Source organism: Halichoeres trimaculatus, unplaced genomic scaffold (genome assembly GCF_033239565.1).
Source record: "Halichoeres trimaculatus isolate MK-OKI-2021-1 unplaced genomic scaffold, fHalTri1.1 fHalTri1_scaffold_15, whole genome shotgun sequence".
In the NCBI taxonomy this organism is placed as follows: Eukaryota; Metazoa; Chordata; class Actinopteri; order Labriformes; family Labridae; genus Halichoeres; species Halichoeres trimaculatus.
Genome location: NW_027437193.1, coordinates 21983497 through 21998980, shown reverse-complemented (window position 1 = coordinate 21998980; position 15484 = coordinate 21983497). Strand labels below are relative to the sequence as shown.

Below are 15484 nucleotides of genomic sequence, written 5' to 3'. Positions count from 1 at the left end.
TCTCATGCTAAATATGAAATGTCTCACATCATTGTTCAGTGATTTGCAGCTGGTTGCTGATGAAGTCATTTTGCGCCTTACTTTTGAATCATTACGGGTGAAAATCTCATGAAAACATATGACTTTATCTACTTTCATTTTACCCTATCTTTCAAGTGAGTGCAGGATTTTCCAAATGTCCATAATCAGTCTATCTTTAGTTCTCCTTCTTTTGTAATGTCATGATAAGTACGAAATCTTTGGTATCACTCCCAGGTGCTTATCTTGATTCCCTCCATAATGGGATGAAGAAGAGGAGGGCGGAGGTGTGAGGACATCAGAAGGAATGCCGAGGTCAAACTGTTAGACAAGACTTATGACAGGACTCTCCAACCAGAGAGGAAATAGTGAAGTGACGGAGCCTTTAACAACTTGACTTCAAGAGTTTCATGTGTTTCTGGAGAATAAGAAACAAAGTGAAAAGAAAGAAAGAAAAAGAACAACAGTGACACAGAGAGAAGGAAAACATGATGTCCCTGCTGAGAAATGCCTCTGGTCTGAACTCATTCCTCATGGTGGTGCAGAGATTCACGCACACATGCACACACACACACACACACACACACACATCTCCTGGTCTGAGCCATGTCCTGTATCAGATCTGTTCTGCACTAACATCCTGCTGCAATAACAACAACGCTCCCAGAGGACGGCTTCAGTCCAGCTGGAGAGTCCACACACACACACACACACACACACACACACACTCACACACAGAGACTGACCTCCTCCATACTGTGAGCATGATACAAATGCTATATTCAAACATCCGTGTAGAGCACATGATCCTGACTTTAGTAACAACAGGTTTCCCTGTGGACTAGGCAGAGCGGACAGCAGACTTACTCGATAAACGTGAAAGTGTGCCAGGAAGGGAAAAGACTTTTTCAGCTTGTCAAAACGTCGCATCCTGATCTCCTTTGTCCAGATGACTGGAGGTGTAAAAATATGAGCGTGTAAGCAGTTAAATGGCCAGAGGCAGCGGCTGGTCTTTCAGAGCATTAGCGGACATGTCATGCAGTTTGACGTTTCCAGTCTCTGAGAGAATTTCAAGAAGCTGTCAAACTCCTCGGATCCAGACCCCCAGCTCCAAATCTGAGAGGGGAAAGAAAAGCTTCCTAAGTTCCTGATTGCAAATCTGCAGCATTCCATGGCAAGGCAAGCGTCCTGTAAGCCTCTTGTCTGGCTTCAGCTGCTTTAGGAGAGCAATAAGCATTCATATAGCACTTCAGTGCACAAAAGAGAGCTGAGGCAGGTTTTTAACAAGTGGAAAAAGCTGTAAAAACTGCTGAGTAGGAGAGGAACAGCCGCCCGGCTCTGCCCTGTGCCTCGTCCAGCCATGTGTCCTCCTCAGACAGCTCTGAGCCAGAGCGCAGAGGCTGCACAACTTCACAAATAAGTCACTCCTCCTTCCTCCTTCCTCTCTCCCTCACTCTCCGTCCCTCTCTCACACAGATTCCCTCTTTTCCTTGTTGTGCCGTTAGCATGCAGCTACTGTCTGTTTGCTTTGCCATCCGTCCATCAAGCATGGGTCTAAAAATAGGAACGTCTCCCCAATTCACTGTCTCTGGTTTCACATTTTGGAGTGCTACAAACTGGTCCTCTAAAGAGCTGATGTGAGGGTAAAACACACCTGCTTTACTCTGTTTCTCCTCATTTACCTCATTTTCTCTTCTTACTGTTCACCCCCCAACTCCCCCCACAGTCAGTCAGACGGTCTGTGCAGAGCAGAGCAGAGCAGAGCAGTGCGTGGTGCAGAGGACAGAGGCTTCATGGTATTCAGCCCAGAGGAGCATTTGATCCAGGGCCAAAGGGTCACATTCAACTGCAGGATGGAGCGCTTGTTTCCTGTGATGCAACTGCCCCCAAACACATACACACAGCCACCAGTGACCACTTATTACTCTAGTCCTATACTGCATCTCCCTGCCTGGTCATCTTGAGATTACCACAGAGGAAAAGTTTTCAGTTTTACTCTGCTGCCACGGACATCAGTGGCTGATGGTTTTTGGTCAGAGGAGGAGTTTTGTTGGTTGTAGTCACACTGCAAAGGCTGAAATCTAAGAGAGTGAGTAACAAAATGTCCTATAAGACAAATTTACCTGTTAAGTTTCTTGTTTTTATGCGTTTTCAGTAGCTGAACAACCATCTATCGTACCCGATAGGCAGAATTTTTTAATTCTTTTTAAGCAACCGAGGCGTCTCTTGATATCTTGTTGTGACTTTTTCTAGACTTGTTAAGTGAATGGGGTTCATGATAAGTTGAATAGGCCTTTTAAAAAAAGAAATGAATAAAACACTCAGTTTTTGCAATCAGAGAATAGAAATTTGGGAGTTTTTTGAACAAATTTCCATCCTGTTAGAAGTTTTTGAGTTCTTTTTCATTTTTTAAAATTCTGTTTTCAGGCATTCAGCTTCCTTGGACAGGATCGTTTGAGAGCGCGGTCACACTGGCCATTCAATTCCAGTGGTTTCAATATGAACCAGACTTAAGAACGATTGCCTCTTGTTTATAAGTCATCACGTTGCAGTAAGTCCATAAACTGTATAAAACATGGACGCAGTCTTGTCAATGTCACCTGTCTGTTTCTGAAACAGAAAATGAAGCACATCAGCTATAGCGGCCATATTGGTAGTGACAAGGGCTTTGTCTACAGCCATAGGGCGCCTGTTGGTCACGTGACCCTGAGCTGTGCCTCTTATTGGGGGAGCTTGCAATCGGAATATCCTCTGAACGGCCGAGTTAGAAAAAAAAACACCCCCCGTACAGTGGGTGCTGATAGTAAAATTAGCGACTCAGACAGGAGACGTTTTTTGAACCAGGCTGTAAATAGGTTAATTTCTGCGGTGAAAACCCCTTTTTTGGCTTGGTATGTATGTGACTTCCAGTACTTCCGGGGCCAGCCTCAAGCGAACACTCGAGAAACAGCAGATTTTAGCACTTCCGCATTGTCTCGTATTCTTAGACCAGAGGTTGCCGCTTGAATAAAACACACGCATGGCCTGCCTATGTCATCACGAAGCGTCTGCTTACAAGAAGCATGGTCTTAATAGAGTCAGCACAGAAAACACTGCTACAACTTCACTTACTTTTTGGCGTATGTGAAGTCATTTTAAATCAACACAACTCTCTGACACTGATAAACTTGTGAGGAGAGAGTGGGGCTGAAATGTGCCAATGAATGTGGTCAAATCAAGCTTCAACCTTCAGCCATGAGAAAAGGAGACGTGCTGAAGTGCTAAAAACTGTAGTTTGTTGAGTGTCTGCTCGAGGTTGGCTCCAAAAGAAACAGAAACCACAAACACACTGAGACATAAAAGCTGATTTTTACACCCATAATGAATAATCTTACAGCCTGGTTCAAAAATTGTCTTGATCTGAATAGTTCATTTCTCTATCAGCACACAGTGTGCAGGGGATGAATTTATGTTTATCTCATTATTTTTGAAGTGGTTAAGCTTATGAGTTTTGCCCATATAAAGGCACAGCTGACTTGACTGACAGGTGGGCACTTTGAAGCTGTCTGAAAAGAGGCTGAAGTTTTACCTCAATATGGCCGCCGTCAACAGTGGGTTTCAAAACTCAGTATAAGAGCTCAATGTGCCAATATCACAGACTAGGTGTAACAGAGTTGTTGTGATTTCTTTGGAAAGTTTAAACTTTGAAGTTTTACAGCAAACCTCAACACAAACATAACATATAAATGTCTCGATTATTACAATGTATATTTTTGTTAGGATAAGGTTCTCTGAAGTTGTAAATTGGTAAATAATTCAGGGAAAGTGTTAGAGGCATGGTGTCTGCTGAGCAGAGGTCACAAAGGCAGCAGATGTCAGTGACTAATACTTAAAGCTGAAAATAAAAACCAATTATCTTAACAAGGACCTGCCTCCGCCACCTGACATCACTCTGCTCTGTCTCAATGACGTCTGCTTTGTGTTCAACCAAAGCTGAAGAAACGCCCTAACCTCACCCTTCTCCTCCCTTTCCTTCACTCCCTCATTAATCCTCCTCTTTCTCATATCTCCCCTCCCTCCTTTCTTCCCTCTTTCCCCAAGTCTGGCCAGTCCGTTGCATTTTCTTCTTTATTTGGTGCTGCCTTTTATTTCCTGCCTCTAATCCTCCAAAAATGTTATCTCTCTCCCCCTCTGCCGACTATAAACAAACCCTCACCAGCTGCTTTTCAGAGCCTCAGTGGCAGCGAGCCCCTCTCTTTCAATCCTTCACAGACTCTAAAGCTTTTTGGTTTTCTAATTTCACAGCTTTTTGTTCTCTCTGTTCTCTGCTACTTAATCAATCTTTTCAGTGTTTGACTTGGCTTTTCACTTTGAGTGTTTTTCTGCTCCCTCCATCTCCCTCCTCTTTTTTTCTTCTCTGTTTTTAATTAGGAGGATTTGAGTTTACTGGAGGAAGGAAGGGAGGTGAGCAGCCGGTGGAGTCACGCAGAGGGAGGAAAGAGAAAACAACAACAACATAGGGATGCTGTCATAAAATGTCTGACTTCAATTAAAGACAGGAAAAAAGGCGTTTCTGAGGCACATGTGTGGATGTTCTGTTTGTGTGTTAGGTTGTATATCCCCCCTCAACGACACCAGCAGTGTGATTCAACTTTTCTGATTAATGATGGAGTAAACTGGACCACAAGCAGTCACTTGAATAGTTTCATGAAGAGTCTACTGGAGTATTTCTCAGAAGACCTTTCCAAACATCACAAGAAAGTTATAGGTCTAATTGGAAAAAAGTGCACTTGTGAAATTTGGAGCTATTTCTGTGTTCGGGCAGAGTTTGATGGTGATATGTTGTGTCATAGGATGCACTGGTATCAGGTATCTGTAAGATATAGACTCAAAGCGTTTAATCTGATATTGGTGACAAGGAGCCATTTCACAAGATTGATCTACTCATTTCAGTTCTACGCTCTTCTGTGCTCATCAACCCTGGTAGGTCTGGGGTTTTTTTGCCAGGCAGGGTCAAAATACTGCATCATGAAGGACTATAACTAACTACAGGGGCTCATCAGTTTACACTTATTTCATGCTTGATTCTTTTTTTTCTTTTTTTTAATTTGGTTTACAAAGTTAGAAATGCTTGATGTTGCTCAAACACAATTTGAAGTCTCATTCTCATGTCGAGGTAAACAAGAAGGTTAAATGAATATTGGACTGGGAGCCAATCGCTGGTACCTAAGTCTGAATGGTGTTTCCCTGGTTGTGCCAACAGTGTGCAGGTTTCCTCATGTAGCCTAGACAGAATTTACCACAACTTACAGAGACATAAGCAGAGAAGTAAAGCCTGTAGTTGAAAAGTCTGATTCAACTTCATTTTTTTTGTTAAAATCAATAAGAAGGCAAAAGAATATCAGTGAAGATGAAAGTCTGTGGATGTTGTTCGACAACTTCTAGTTCAAATCATAGACTTAAAAAAAAAATGGATGTCATCTTGCTTTGCTCAAATTATGGTCGCCAGGAAAACTGCTCCCCCTGGTGGCTGGCTGCAGTATAAGTCAAAAAAATGCAGCTCTCCAGTCATTCCAGATGGGCTGTGGTCAAACTTTAAAAAAGTAGTACACCTCATAGAAATGTTTCTCACGTCCAACTGTTGTGGTGATTTGAAGATATCATTTGGCTGTCTTGTTTTCAAGTTCTTTTTTTTTTTTTCAAAAAGTTTCGTTTTCAGTAGCTATAAGAGGTTAAAAACAAGGTTTTACATCACATTTAACGATGATTGACAGTTCTTATGTATTTTTTTCGGGGACTGTAAAATATGTCAGTAGGTAGAGTCAGGAAGCGATTAGACACTTGAAAGAAAAAAAATATATTATTTTTATCACCCAGCTCTACTTCAATTCTCCCAGAATCCCTCACAGACTCTACTACGCAGACTATGTCTGCACAACTGCTGCCAATGGCTACGCCTGTGACGGGGAAATTTTGGCTTCAAAACCATACAATGGTAAATAGCGGAGCCACGCTGACCACTCTTTATACAGTCTATGGATAAAATCCAGCCACACGGTCAGGACGTGGGGGTCATCAGGGGTAGTACCCAAATTTCACATCAATGGAGTCGGATTCTGAGATAAAATTGTATTTTGGGTTGCACTGGCCACTACGGACCTAGTAACTTATTATCAAGACAAAAGCATTTTGGGGTCCTTACTGGGTGCTGAATCTTTCCAAAGAACATGTATTTTGTGTTAATTTAAGACTTTTATTTTGGGACTGGGGTTCCCTGTTGCTAGTCTGTAGTACGGTTGATGTAAGACTTTAACACTGTACACTTGGACTTTCAAATCCCACACATGGGAAAGAAAGCTTTGGCAGTCATCTGCTGGTTACAACAGGGACCTGAACAGTTCCCATTGTCCCAGGACTGAGTAAACAGTATCCTACTGGTCTAAATGATTTACATTCAATAATGTGTCATCATTAAAAAAAACCCGTTAGCGGGGTGTAATTTATGCCCTTTGCACTGAATAACAACACGGGGCAGCCATGGCTTGATGGTGAAGACAATCCTTGGTTTTAGCTCCTGGTTCAGTGGTTTGAGCCCAGGTACAACTGTCCACTTGTCGGAGGGGTCATTGGAAAAGATACCAAACCCTGTGGATGATTCTTGATGATGTTTAAAAATCTGTGAGAAGAACTGTTTGTTGAATAGGACTGAAATAGAATACTCATCAATTTCCCCCCTCTTATCCTTTTCCTTTATCCTTTCCTTTTTCACGCCTGGCTGGAGCCTATCCCTGCTGTTTTTTGGTGAGAGGCGGGGTACACCCTGGACAGGTCACCAGTCAATCACAGGGCTGATACACAGAGACAGGCAACCTTTCACGCACACACTCACACCTACAGGCAATTTAGAACCAATTAACCCAGTGAGCATGTTATTGGACTGTGGGAGGAAGCTGGAGTACCCAGAGACAACCCACACATGCTCAGGGAGAACATGCCAACTCCATACTGAAAGGTCCACCTTGCCTTAACCCGGGATTCAAACCGATAAGGCAACAGCGCTAACCAGTGCGCCACCGTGCTGCCCTGAACAGAATATCAATAAAACAATTTACGGCTGTCCTGACTTCTGACTTGTGTGCATGTTAAAGAGTGAGCAAACCTTTTTCTCCTGCTTTAAAATATATGAGGAGACACAGCTTGGGGAGTGTTTGAAGAGTTAAAAGTCCGGCCTCATGTTCTCAGAAGCAGAGGTGACATCATGAATGTGGTGTTTACTCATCAGGCATGCAGGATGTGACAGAACAGGAGGGAAAACAAGATTCATCACCACCTTTTATTTCCTTTGTAAACACACGCACAACTTTCTCACACCGAGCCTGGCAGCACCACTCCTTGAAGTGAGCTTTTCCATTACTGGAACCAAAACTCCCAGCAGTCCTTATGGTCTCTGCTCAGAGCTCTCTGTAACTTGACTAATGTGCTTCAAGAAGGAATGTGTCACAGTTAAGTCAGTCAATGCTTTGACAAAAGGGAACATATTGTTTGCTTAAATGTAGGAACAGTTATGTAACCCATATGACTATAAAAAGATGACGTTAAATAAACCACATTTCTTCAAATCATCAGCTAGGAGACAAACCTCGATTTCTGCTTAAACAAACAGGACACCAGCTCCTCAGATTTTTTCCTGGAAATAACAAAAACAGAAAAAGGCTCCTGTCTTAAATCACTGCAGACAAAACATGAGCAAGAAAATGGAGGGAAATGTGACTGCACCGGGGAGCAGGGAGCTTAATGTGTGTCATGTTCACTAACAGTGTGTGTAGAGCGTCGAGGATCAAAGTCACTCTGCTGTTTGCTGATTTGAAATCAGAGGCAGGAATGTGTCACAGCGCCGTCAGCTGCTTCCTGACTAAGCAGATTAAAGCAATACGATTAATGGTCAGTGGGTTGAACTGCAGTGACGCTTTGGTACCACAAGGGCGCACCAGATGGAGGGTTCAGAGGAGGAGTGCTCTCAGATATAGGTCAAATCATGATGACTGAGAAAGAAATAGTGATTTCTTTGTTTGAATGGATTTCTTACCTAACATAAACAACTGAACACAAAGTGTGCAGGCAAAGTTCACAAAAAGGTTGCAGGTAAATCAGTGATGCAGCTCATGGATGTATTAATTATGGGTTTAAAGTTGAGATTCTCTTAATAATTACTACTTAAAAACATACTTGCTGTTTTTGCACCATCTAATTGAGTTGTACTGTTAATAATGTTTCATAGCCAGAGTTTCCAAAGTTTCCAGCCTCTGACTCCTCAGGATAGAGTCACCTGTGATTGGCAACCCCCTGCAGAGAGAATACACCATTTAGAAAGTTCAAATTTGGCAAAAACAAACAAAAAAAGACCTCGGATACTTTATTTAGACACTTGGTAAACATTAGACCTCCGATGAAAACACATAGCTAGTTTCCTTCCTCAACTAACATCTTCGTTATCCTGTTTAAGTCACTCCAGGAGTCTTCAACTTAGAAATGTGGACAATAGACCAAACATTTTCCGTTTGCATGAACACAAAATTTATTTTTCACCATCCAAATATAGATACTTGGATGATGAAGCTGTTATTCGTTAGGGCTGGGCGATTATGGTAAAAATAAGAATCCCGATTATTTTAAGTGATATTGAAATCACAATTAATATACACAATTATTATTATTATATTGTTTTTATGATTGTCAGATGGCAAAATTGAAATCACGATTAAAATCTGATTAATTGTCCAGCCCTATTATTCGTATGTCATATGTCTCATTAACACAAATTATATTTCAGTCAGGAACACTCTCGTCATAGATTAACCATTTATTGCCAAATGGATACAGTTAGAATTGGCGTTAAAGCTCTGCTTTTCAGAGTACTCCCTGGGTTAGCCGAGCAGCTTGCTCGAGCTTTCCAGGGAGTGCATAGCAAACCCCCCGTATACATACAGAACAAATGAATGCATACAGATCAATACGATACATACATGAGGCTAAATAGGAGGAGGCTGGGGTGGAGGTGGGATGATTGTGACAGCAGCAGCTGAGCAACAATGAGGTAGCAGGAATAACTGAGAATGAAGACGTGATTTAAATACACCGCCTTGTTGTTAGACGCACGCTGTGATTGGTTGAGAGGGGTAGGTTAGAACATCAGTCTGTCAGCTGATCACAGCTGGGCGTATGACTTCCGTGTCCTTCATGAACTTACGTTAACTCCATAAAGTGTAATCGTAAAAAGTGAGAGTCAGCTTCCCTTACCAGATCAAACATAAGCCTATCACAGAGTTTGCAGTAACCCAGTCTGTAGGGAAATAATTGTTGTGTTGCTCAGGGATCATCAGCAAGAAGTCTTTTTTTATTGTGTGTGTATGGCATCAACATTAACAAAGAATAAAGAGATTATAACAAATTTAGGGTGCTACAGGCTGTCAAAAAGTGTACATGTGTGCCCAAAAGTCTACAAAACACAAGCTAAAAAATAAGCTCTATCATCTCAGCCTTTTGAGTTTATGAACTAAAAAGATTTTTATTCAGGCTAACAGCGTTGAGATGCTCAGGACTCATCACACAGATGCACACATTTCTGTCGCCTAGAGTATAGTTATGCTGTTAAAGAAAAGAAACAAGATTTTCTCAAAAACAGGATTTGTTTGTGTCTCTAGAGCCAAAGAAGACCTGCATTACTTTGTTTCAAATGTTGCCTCACATCCTTGTATCCTCACTGATAGATTTTCTAATAAATATTAAAACCTGTGTCAAAAAATGTATCTGTTAAAATGACAATGACAGTTTCTGTAAGGCCACTGATCTCCTCTCCTTGTCTTTCCACACACACAGTAGTATGAGTCAGTGACTGATCATATAACACATGAAAGGATGCTAACACTGTACAGCCCAAGTTAAACGTCAGACTGTGCAGATTGCATTATGGTGAATGGCATCAAATTAGTGGCTCGCCGGCTAATGAGATTATGAAGAACAAAGCGCTGTGTGAGGTCCAACCACTGCAAGACACACACCCACACACACATTGAGCATGATGCTGAAATATGATGCTAACTGTGCAATGACACAGATGCGAGCACGCAGAGGCATGCGCCCACGTTGGCTGGATCCACACTGACGTTAAGTGTTCAGAATTATGACAGCTTAGTGAACACACAGCAGGGGGACACGCTGCCAGAACATTTCTTAAGAAGTCCCAACCATTTGGTAGCAAAGCACAAGGCTGTGGTTTGGCGTTTGGTGCCAAGAAGCGGCAGAGCAAAGTGGAGGAGTAGTGGAGCAAACAGTATTAATCCCTGTTACAACACTGGAAGAAAAATATACACTAAAGCAAACAGATGACGTCTGTGACAGAGGTCTGCGTGCAAAGACACAGAGATACGTCACTCCTGATCTCGCATAAAAACCCACCACCAAAGCTTGGCTTTAGAGTTCTTCCTAAATCCCCTCACTACCCACAGCATGGCCTTTTGTGGAGATTCATCAGAGGAGAGGAGTTGTGTTGAGCACCAATGTTAACAAAACTTGCTGTGGGGGACATAAAAAATTTAGGGTGCACACAGACTGCCAGGAAACAACTGAGCATATGTGCCCTCTTTTGGCTGCTTGGCCTAATATGCAAACTGCCAGACGACCCAAACAACCCCCACTAATGCTCGCCGACGTTGCCTCCACCCTGGAAAAACACCCAACCTAAGCCATCGCTCCTCTGATCCCCTAATGCTGGTTAAGAGGGGAAAGGAGGCTGTTGTGGAAAAATGCTGGTTAAGTGTCATGTTGACCTCTAACTGTCGGTAAACACCAGGTGAAATAAAAAAGAATGAAGACAGAAGAATGAGACTAATGGAGCCTACGGATTATTCCTTTTTTATAAAGCAACACATTTTTATGAGAAGGAAAACTGATGCAGCGATATGACAATGTCTCTATGTTTCTGATAAAGGAGTGTGTGTTGAACTAGGATACACATGGTTTTCTTCACTAACATGCAGCTGTATAAAGAGTGATCTGATTCAGCCCCCAGCGTTCAGAACAGCTGCAGTGTGGACTGGCTTAAAGCTGCTGAACGGGCACACAGACCCTGAACACAGCAAACAGTCAGCACTCTTAATCCTCAAACTGTTGAAGAGATCTTCATCGGTCTCTTTTGTACTCGTGTGTAGAGGCTGCAGGAATTTCACCATTTCAACCATCTTGTTTTTTTAGGACAACAATCACAACCTTCAAATGTTGTGAATGTTGTCCAATGTTTCCCGAGCTTTCCATCCAGTTCTTCAAAACAGTTATTAATCATCGTCACCATAATCATATCAATAGTATTGATAATACAGTAAATAGAGTCTAGGTTTAAAATCACAAAAGCTGCCCTTTAATCACTGTTCAAAGATGGTTTGGGTAAATCTCTGATAATCAGATAGTGTTCATTATGCACCATGTGCTGCATGTGTTTGAAATTGATTTGAGAATTCAAACAATAGGTTTAAATTTTGTGCAAAATATGGGAGAAAAGCTTATGCTGGAGTTATGTATGAAAATAAACAGGGCATTTTTAACCTTGTTCTTTATCACTTATTCAACACTGCATTTATGTTATTCTGCATATATCAAGAATCAAGATTGGAATCTTTGTTGTATGAGGCTGGATATATGAAATAAAATAATTTTTTTTATTTTTTTAATCTTTAGAATTATAAAAAAGAATACCGGTATGTATGTGCATAAATATGTATACATTTTGTACTTTCTCTCTTACCCTCCCTTTTTCTATTTTTTCTCTCTTTTTTTACACTCATTCATCTTACCTCTAGAGGCCACATCAACTTATGTTAACATTTTTATAACTGTACATTTTTTCCTTTTGTTGTGACTCTAGTAGACAGAGAAAAAAGATCAGAAATTTTATATGAATGTGATTTCATGCTAAAGAGACTAAAACAAAACTGCCACGCTATTGTACACTTAGGGTGTAATTTAGTTATCTATGTATTCATTTATTTAATTATCTATTTTGTTTCCCTTTTTTTGTCCTTGCCTTTCATGAATTTATAGTTAAGTGTTTAAATGGTCTATGTCTGACCAAAAAAAATGAACTGTTTCCATGTAGTAGCAAATCAAAATAAAAATTAAACATTATGTTAAAAAAAATACCTCATCACCTCACGCATTGACTATTGTAACCCACTCCTTTTCGGTGTCCCTAATAAAACCCTCCATAAGCTTCAACTGGTCCGAAATTCTGCAGCTCACATCATCACCAGAATCCCCAGTCACCATATCACCCCTGTCCTCCAGCAGCGTCACTGGCTCCCGGTTAGATTCAGGATCACTTTCAAAATCATTTTTTATACATTTAAGGCCATCCACAACCCTGCCCCGCCGTACCTGTCTGATCTTATCTGCAATGCCACACCTTCACGCTCCCTTAGGTCTTCCTCCTCTCCACCTCTCTGTGCCCTCCGCCCATCTCAGCAGAGCTTTCAGTCGCTCTGCTCCCCAACTCTGGAATTCTCACATCACATCAGAAACATTGACTCTTTTGCTTCATTCAAATCCAAACTCAAAACCCATGTGTTTCAAACTGCATTTTCCAATCCCTGACTCAATTTAACCCGATCTCACCTTTGTTTGTCTGTTAGTTTTATTTATTTTATTGTGATGTCTCTTTTTAATTGTATTTTTTCACTGTAAAGTGACCTTGAGTATCCAGAAAGGTGCTTTTAAATAAAATCTGTTATTATTATTAATATTATTATTACTATTATTCCAGTCTTCTGGCTTAAATTTGGGAATAAAAAGATAAAATCCCTTTGAAACTCCTCCCTCCTTATCAAAATGGTAAAGCAAAGGAAAATCTCTGAAAGAAAACATCAGAGTTGAAGCACTTCATGACGCTCGCTGGTTTTCTCATTTTTTATGACAGGTGGTTTAATAAATTTGTCAAGCCCTGCGTGTAGCTTAAAAAATAATAACAATGAAATCATGGACACAGGCTGATATAAATTCAGTCAATCATTGACCTGAGAGAACAAAAGACTGATATTCCCACCAAGTGAGAGGAATGATTTGTACCCTGCAGGATAAAATTAATGGAACAAACTGTTGTTGGGATAAAACTTGTGCTTACTGGTTTGCCCCGGCCATCCTTACAGATTAAATTGTCATATTCTTTTGTTTTGCCCTGACAATCATCGACAATACAGATTATGTAGTGCTCTCTATAATCCATAATAAAGGATGAGTATCATTGGGGTGATCTGGATGTCATGCAGCTGAGGAATCATGCTGTTGCGTGTCACAACGGTTTTCTGATTCAGGGACGTCTTTAACTCAACAAATCAAAAATAAAGAGACCTATTACTTTAGATCTAAAAAAAAACAGAAGTATTGTTGATGGCGTGCCATTTTGACCAAGCATGCACCCCATGTACATCCACATAAATGCACCGTTATAGATTGTATGTCTGCTTTACATTAGTTTGTGACTAAATCAGAAATTTGGAAAAGACAAAAATTCTGACAGCATTTTAGAAGTGAAAAAAAAATCAAATTATCATTCGTTAAGATGTCAGCATTCATGATTGAGACATTATAAAATCTATTTTGGAAAAATAAAATATGGGTAAAATATGTCATCCTTTCTACAGCTTCAATGTCTGACATCGATCTCATTCAGCAGCACTTCATCAATGACCTCATGGAGCTGGTTTCATCAGTTCAGTTTACACACACACACACACACAAACACACACACACACACACACACACACAAACAGACCGGCCTTGTGTGTGGGTGAGAAGTGCTGAGTGAGGTGCGCATGAGATGTGCGGTGTGTGAGCAGGATGAGGGTGACACGTGAGCGTAAAAGAGCAGAGCAGGACAGAAAGCTATGACTAAGGTCTGCTCTGGCCTGTCTCACTCTCAGCTGCATCAATGAAGATGTTCAATTTGAAACTTTAACTCATTATTCCCTTCATCTCTTGGCTGAAGAATGCTCCCCTTTCAGCCGCAGTCCTACAAAATCAGCCAATTTTCACACTTAATCAGCATTTAACAAAAGCAATGACTGACTGTAAAAATTACGGCAATTTCATTTTATCAAGACTTAAAACTGCATCTGTAGTCTTAAGTTACATATCATAACTGTGAGCTCAGCTTTAAAGGCTTCACTCTGAATTATTGCTATTAAAATGAAGACATATGAGTCAGCTCAGGGTTTTCAAGCCCTAAACACCCAGAGATCAACTCTAATGAGTTCACAACTCCTTACCCTGTCTGACATTTTAGCTTACATTCCCAGATGTTTCTCACAACATCAATTATGGCTTTACTATCCCATGTTCCTTTAAACATGGGCCCCAAATGCAATAAACAATGGCGTAAAAAACAAAAACCCCAAATTCCAAGTCACTAATTAACTTGAATTATCAGTGTATGTTTTACTATTACCTCTGCCAAGGTGGTTATGTTTTTCGGAGAGTTTGTCTGGGAACAACATAACTCAAAAACAAACAGATCTTGATGAAATTTTCAGGGAATGTTCAAAATGGGATACGAAAGAAGTGATTAAATTTTGGAGGTGATCTGTATCACCGTCTGGATCCAGGATTTTTTTAAAGGATTCTTTATCATTGTGAGATAGGGCCGTTTTCACCATATGTGTATATAACTCCACCATAAATGGTCGGATTGCTTTGCAGAACTATACAAGACAAGGTCACCATAATTTCTGACAGATATAAAAGTACAATCCAGATTCTGGCAATATTTTGGATACTAAGATCCAGAATACGAAATATGTACTGGGTCATCATAATCTTTAACACTGTCAGGTAACAAATTATCATACAAACCTGCAACTAACACCAAATTGTAGCAGACAGTCTGCTGAAAGGGAGTATAACATTAGTGTCGGACTAAAGTGTTGCATGAGAATCACAGTATGCTTGGTGGATATTTGCGCTCTTTGAATGCTTTTCCCGTTTAATACCTGAGATCTGTGCTGTAACAGCTATATGTGTTTTATTAAGAGGACTCAGACTGACAGATGCCTGCCTACAGCTTGAATTATGTCACAAAAACATGTGGCTAAAAAAGGTTTGATGTTTTTAAATTAAGTTAATACACACTCATAAATGTTGCATGTCAATATTTGTAAAATGAAATGGTTAGTTATGGTAAATAAATAAAAAAAAGAAGTGCTTTCTACAGCAGCCCACAAATTAATTTGATGTTCTTTTCTACTAGCTTCTTGGTGAAAGTGTAACCACAAAGACGTCTCTCTCTTTGAACCTTTCATCTCTCCCTGACAGGACCCAGAACACCTGCTGAAACTGCCGCTCACTGTTCACACGTCATCCGCATGTTGTCTTTGTTCATGTACAGCTGTGAGGGTCAATCGAGTTTGTAATTAAAGCAAACTGTAGGTGTACCTCTTCATCATCA

At 40.7% G+C, this 15484-nt stretch overlaps 1 protein-coding gene across 6 annotated transcripts in view; it reads right to left on the bottom strand.

Annotated features, from left to right (window-relative positions):
• Window positions 1-15484, bottom strand: part of LOC141804627 (activated CDC42 kinase 1-like) — a 77265-nt gene that overhangs the window by 31333 nt on the left and 30448 nt on the right. For 3 of the 6 annotated variants that reach the window (XM_074689173.1, XM_074689171.1, XM_074689175.1), the window contains exon 1: window positions 15472-15484. This exon is cut by the window's right edge. The exons of 1 other annotated variant lie outside the window; for it this stretch is intronic. In XM_074689173.1, coding sequence (XP_074545274.1) covers window positions 15472-15484 — 13 coding nt within the window. Of the gene's footprint in view, window positions 1-885; window positions 1391-15471 lie in introns of those variants that run through there. 2 more of the 6 variants (XM_074689174.1, XM_074689177.1) reach the window with 2 other exon arrangements.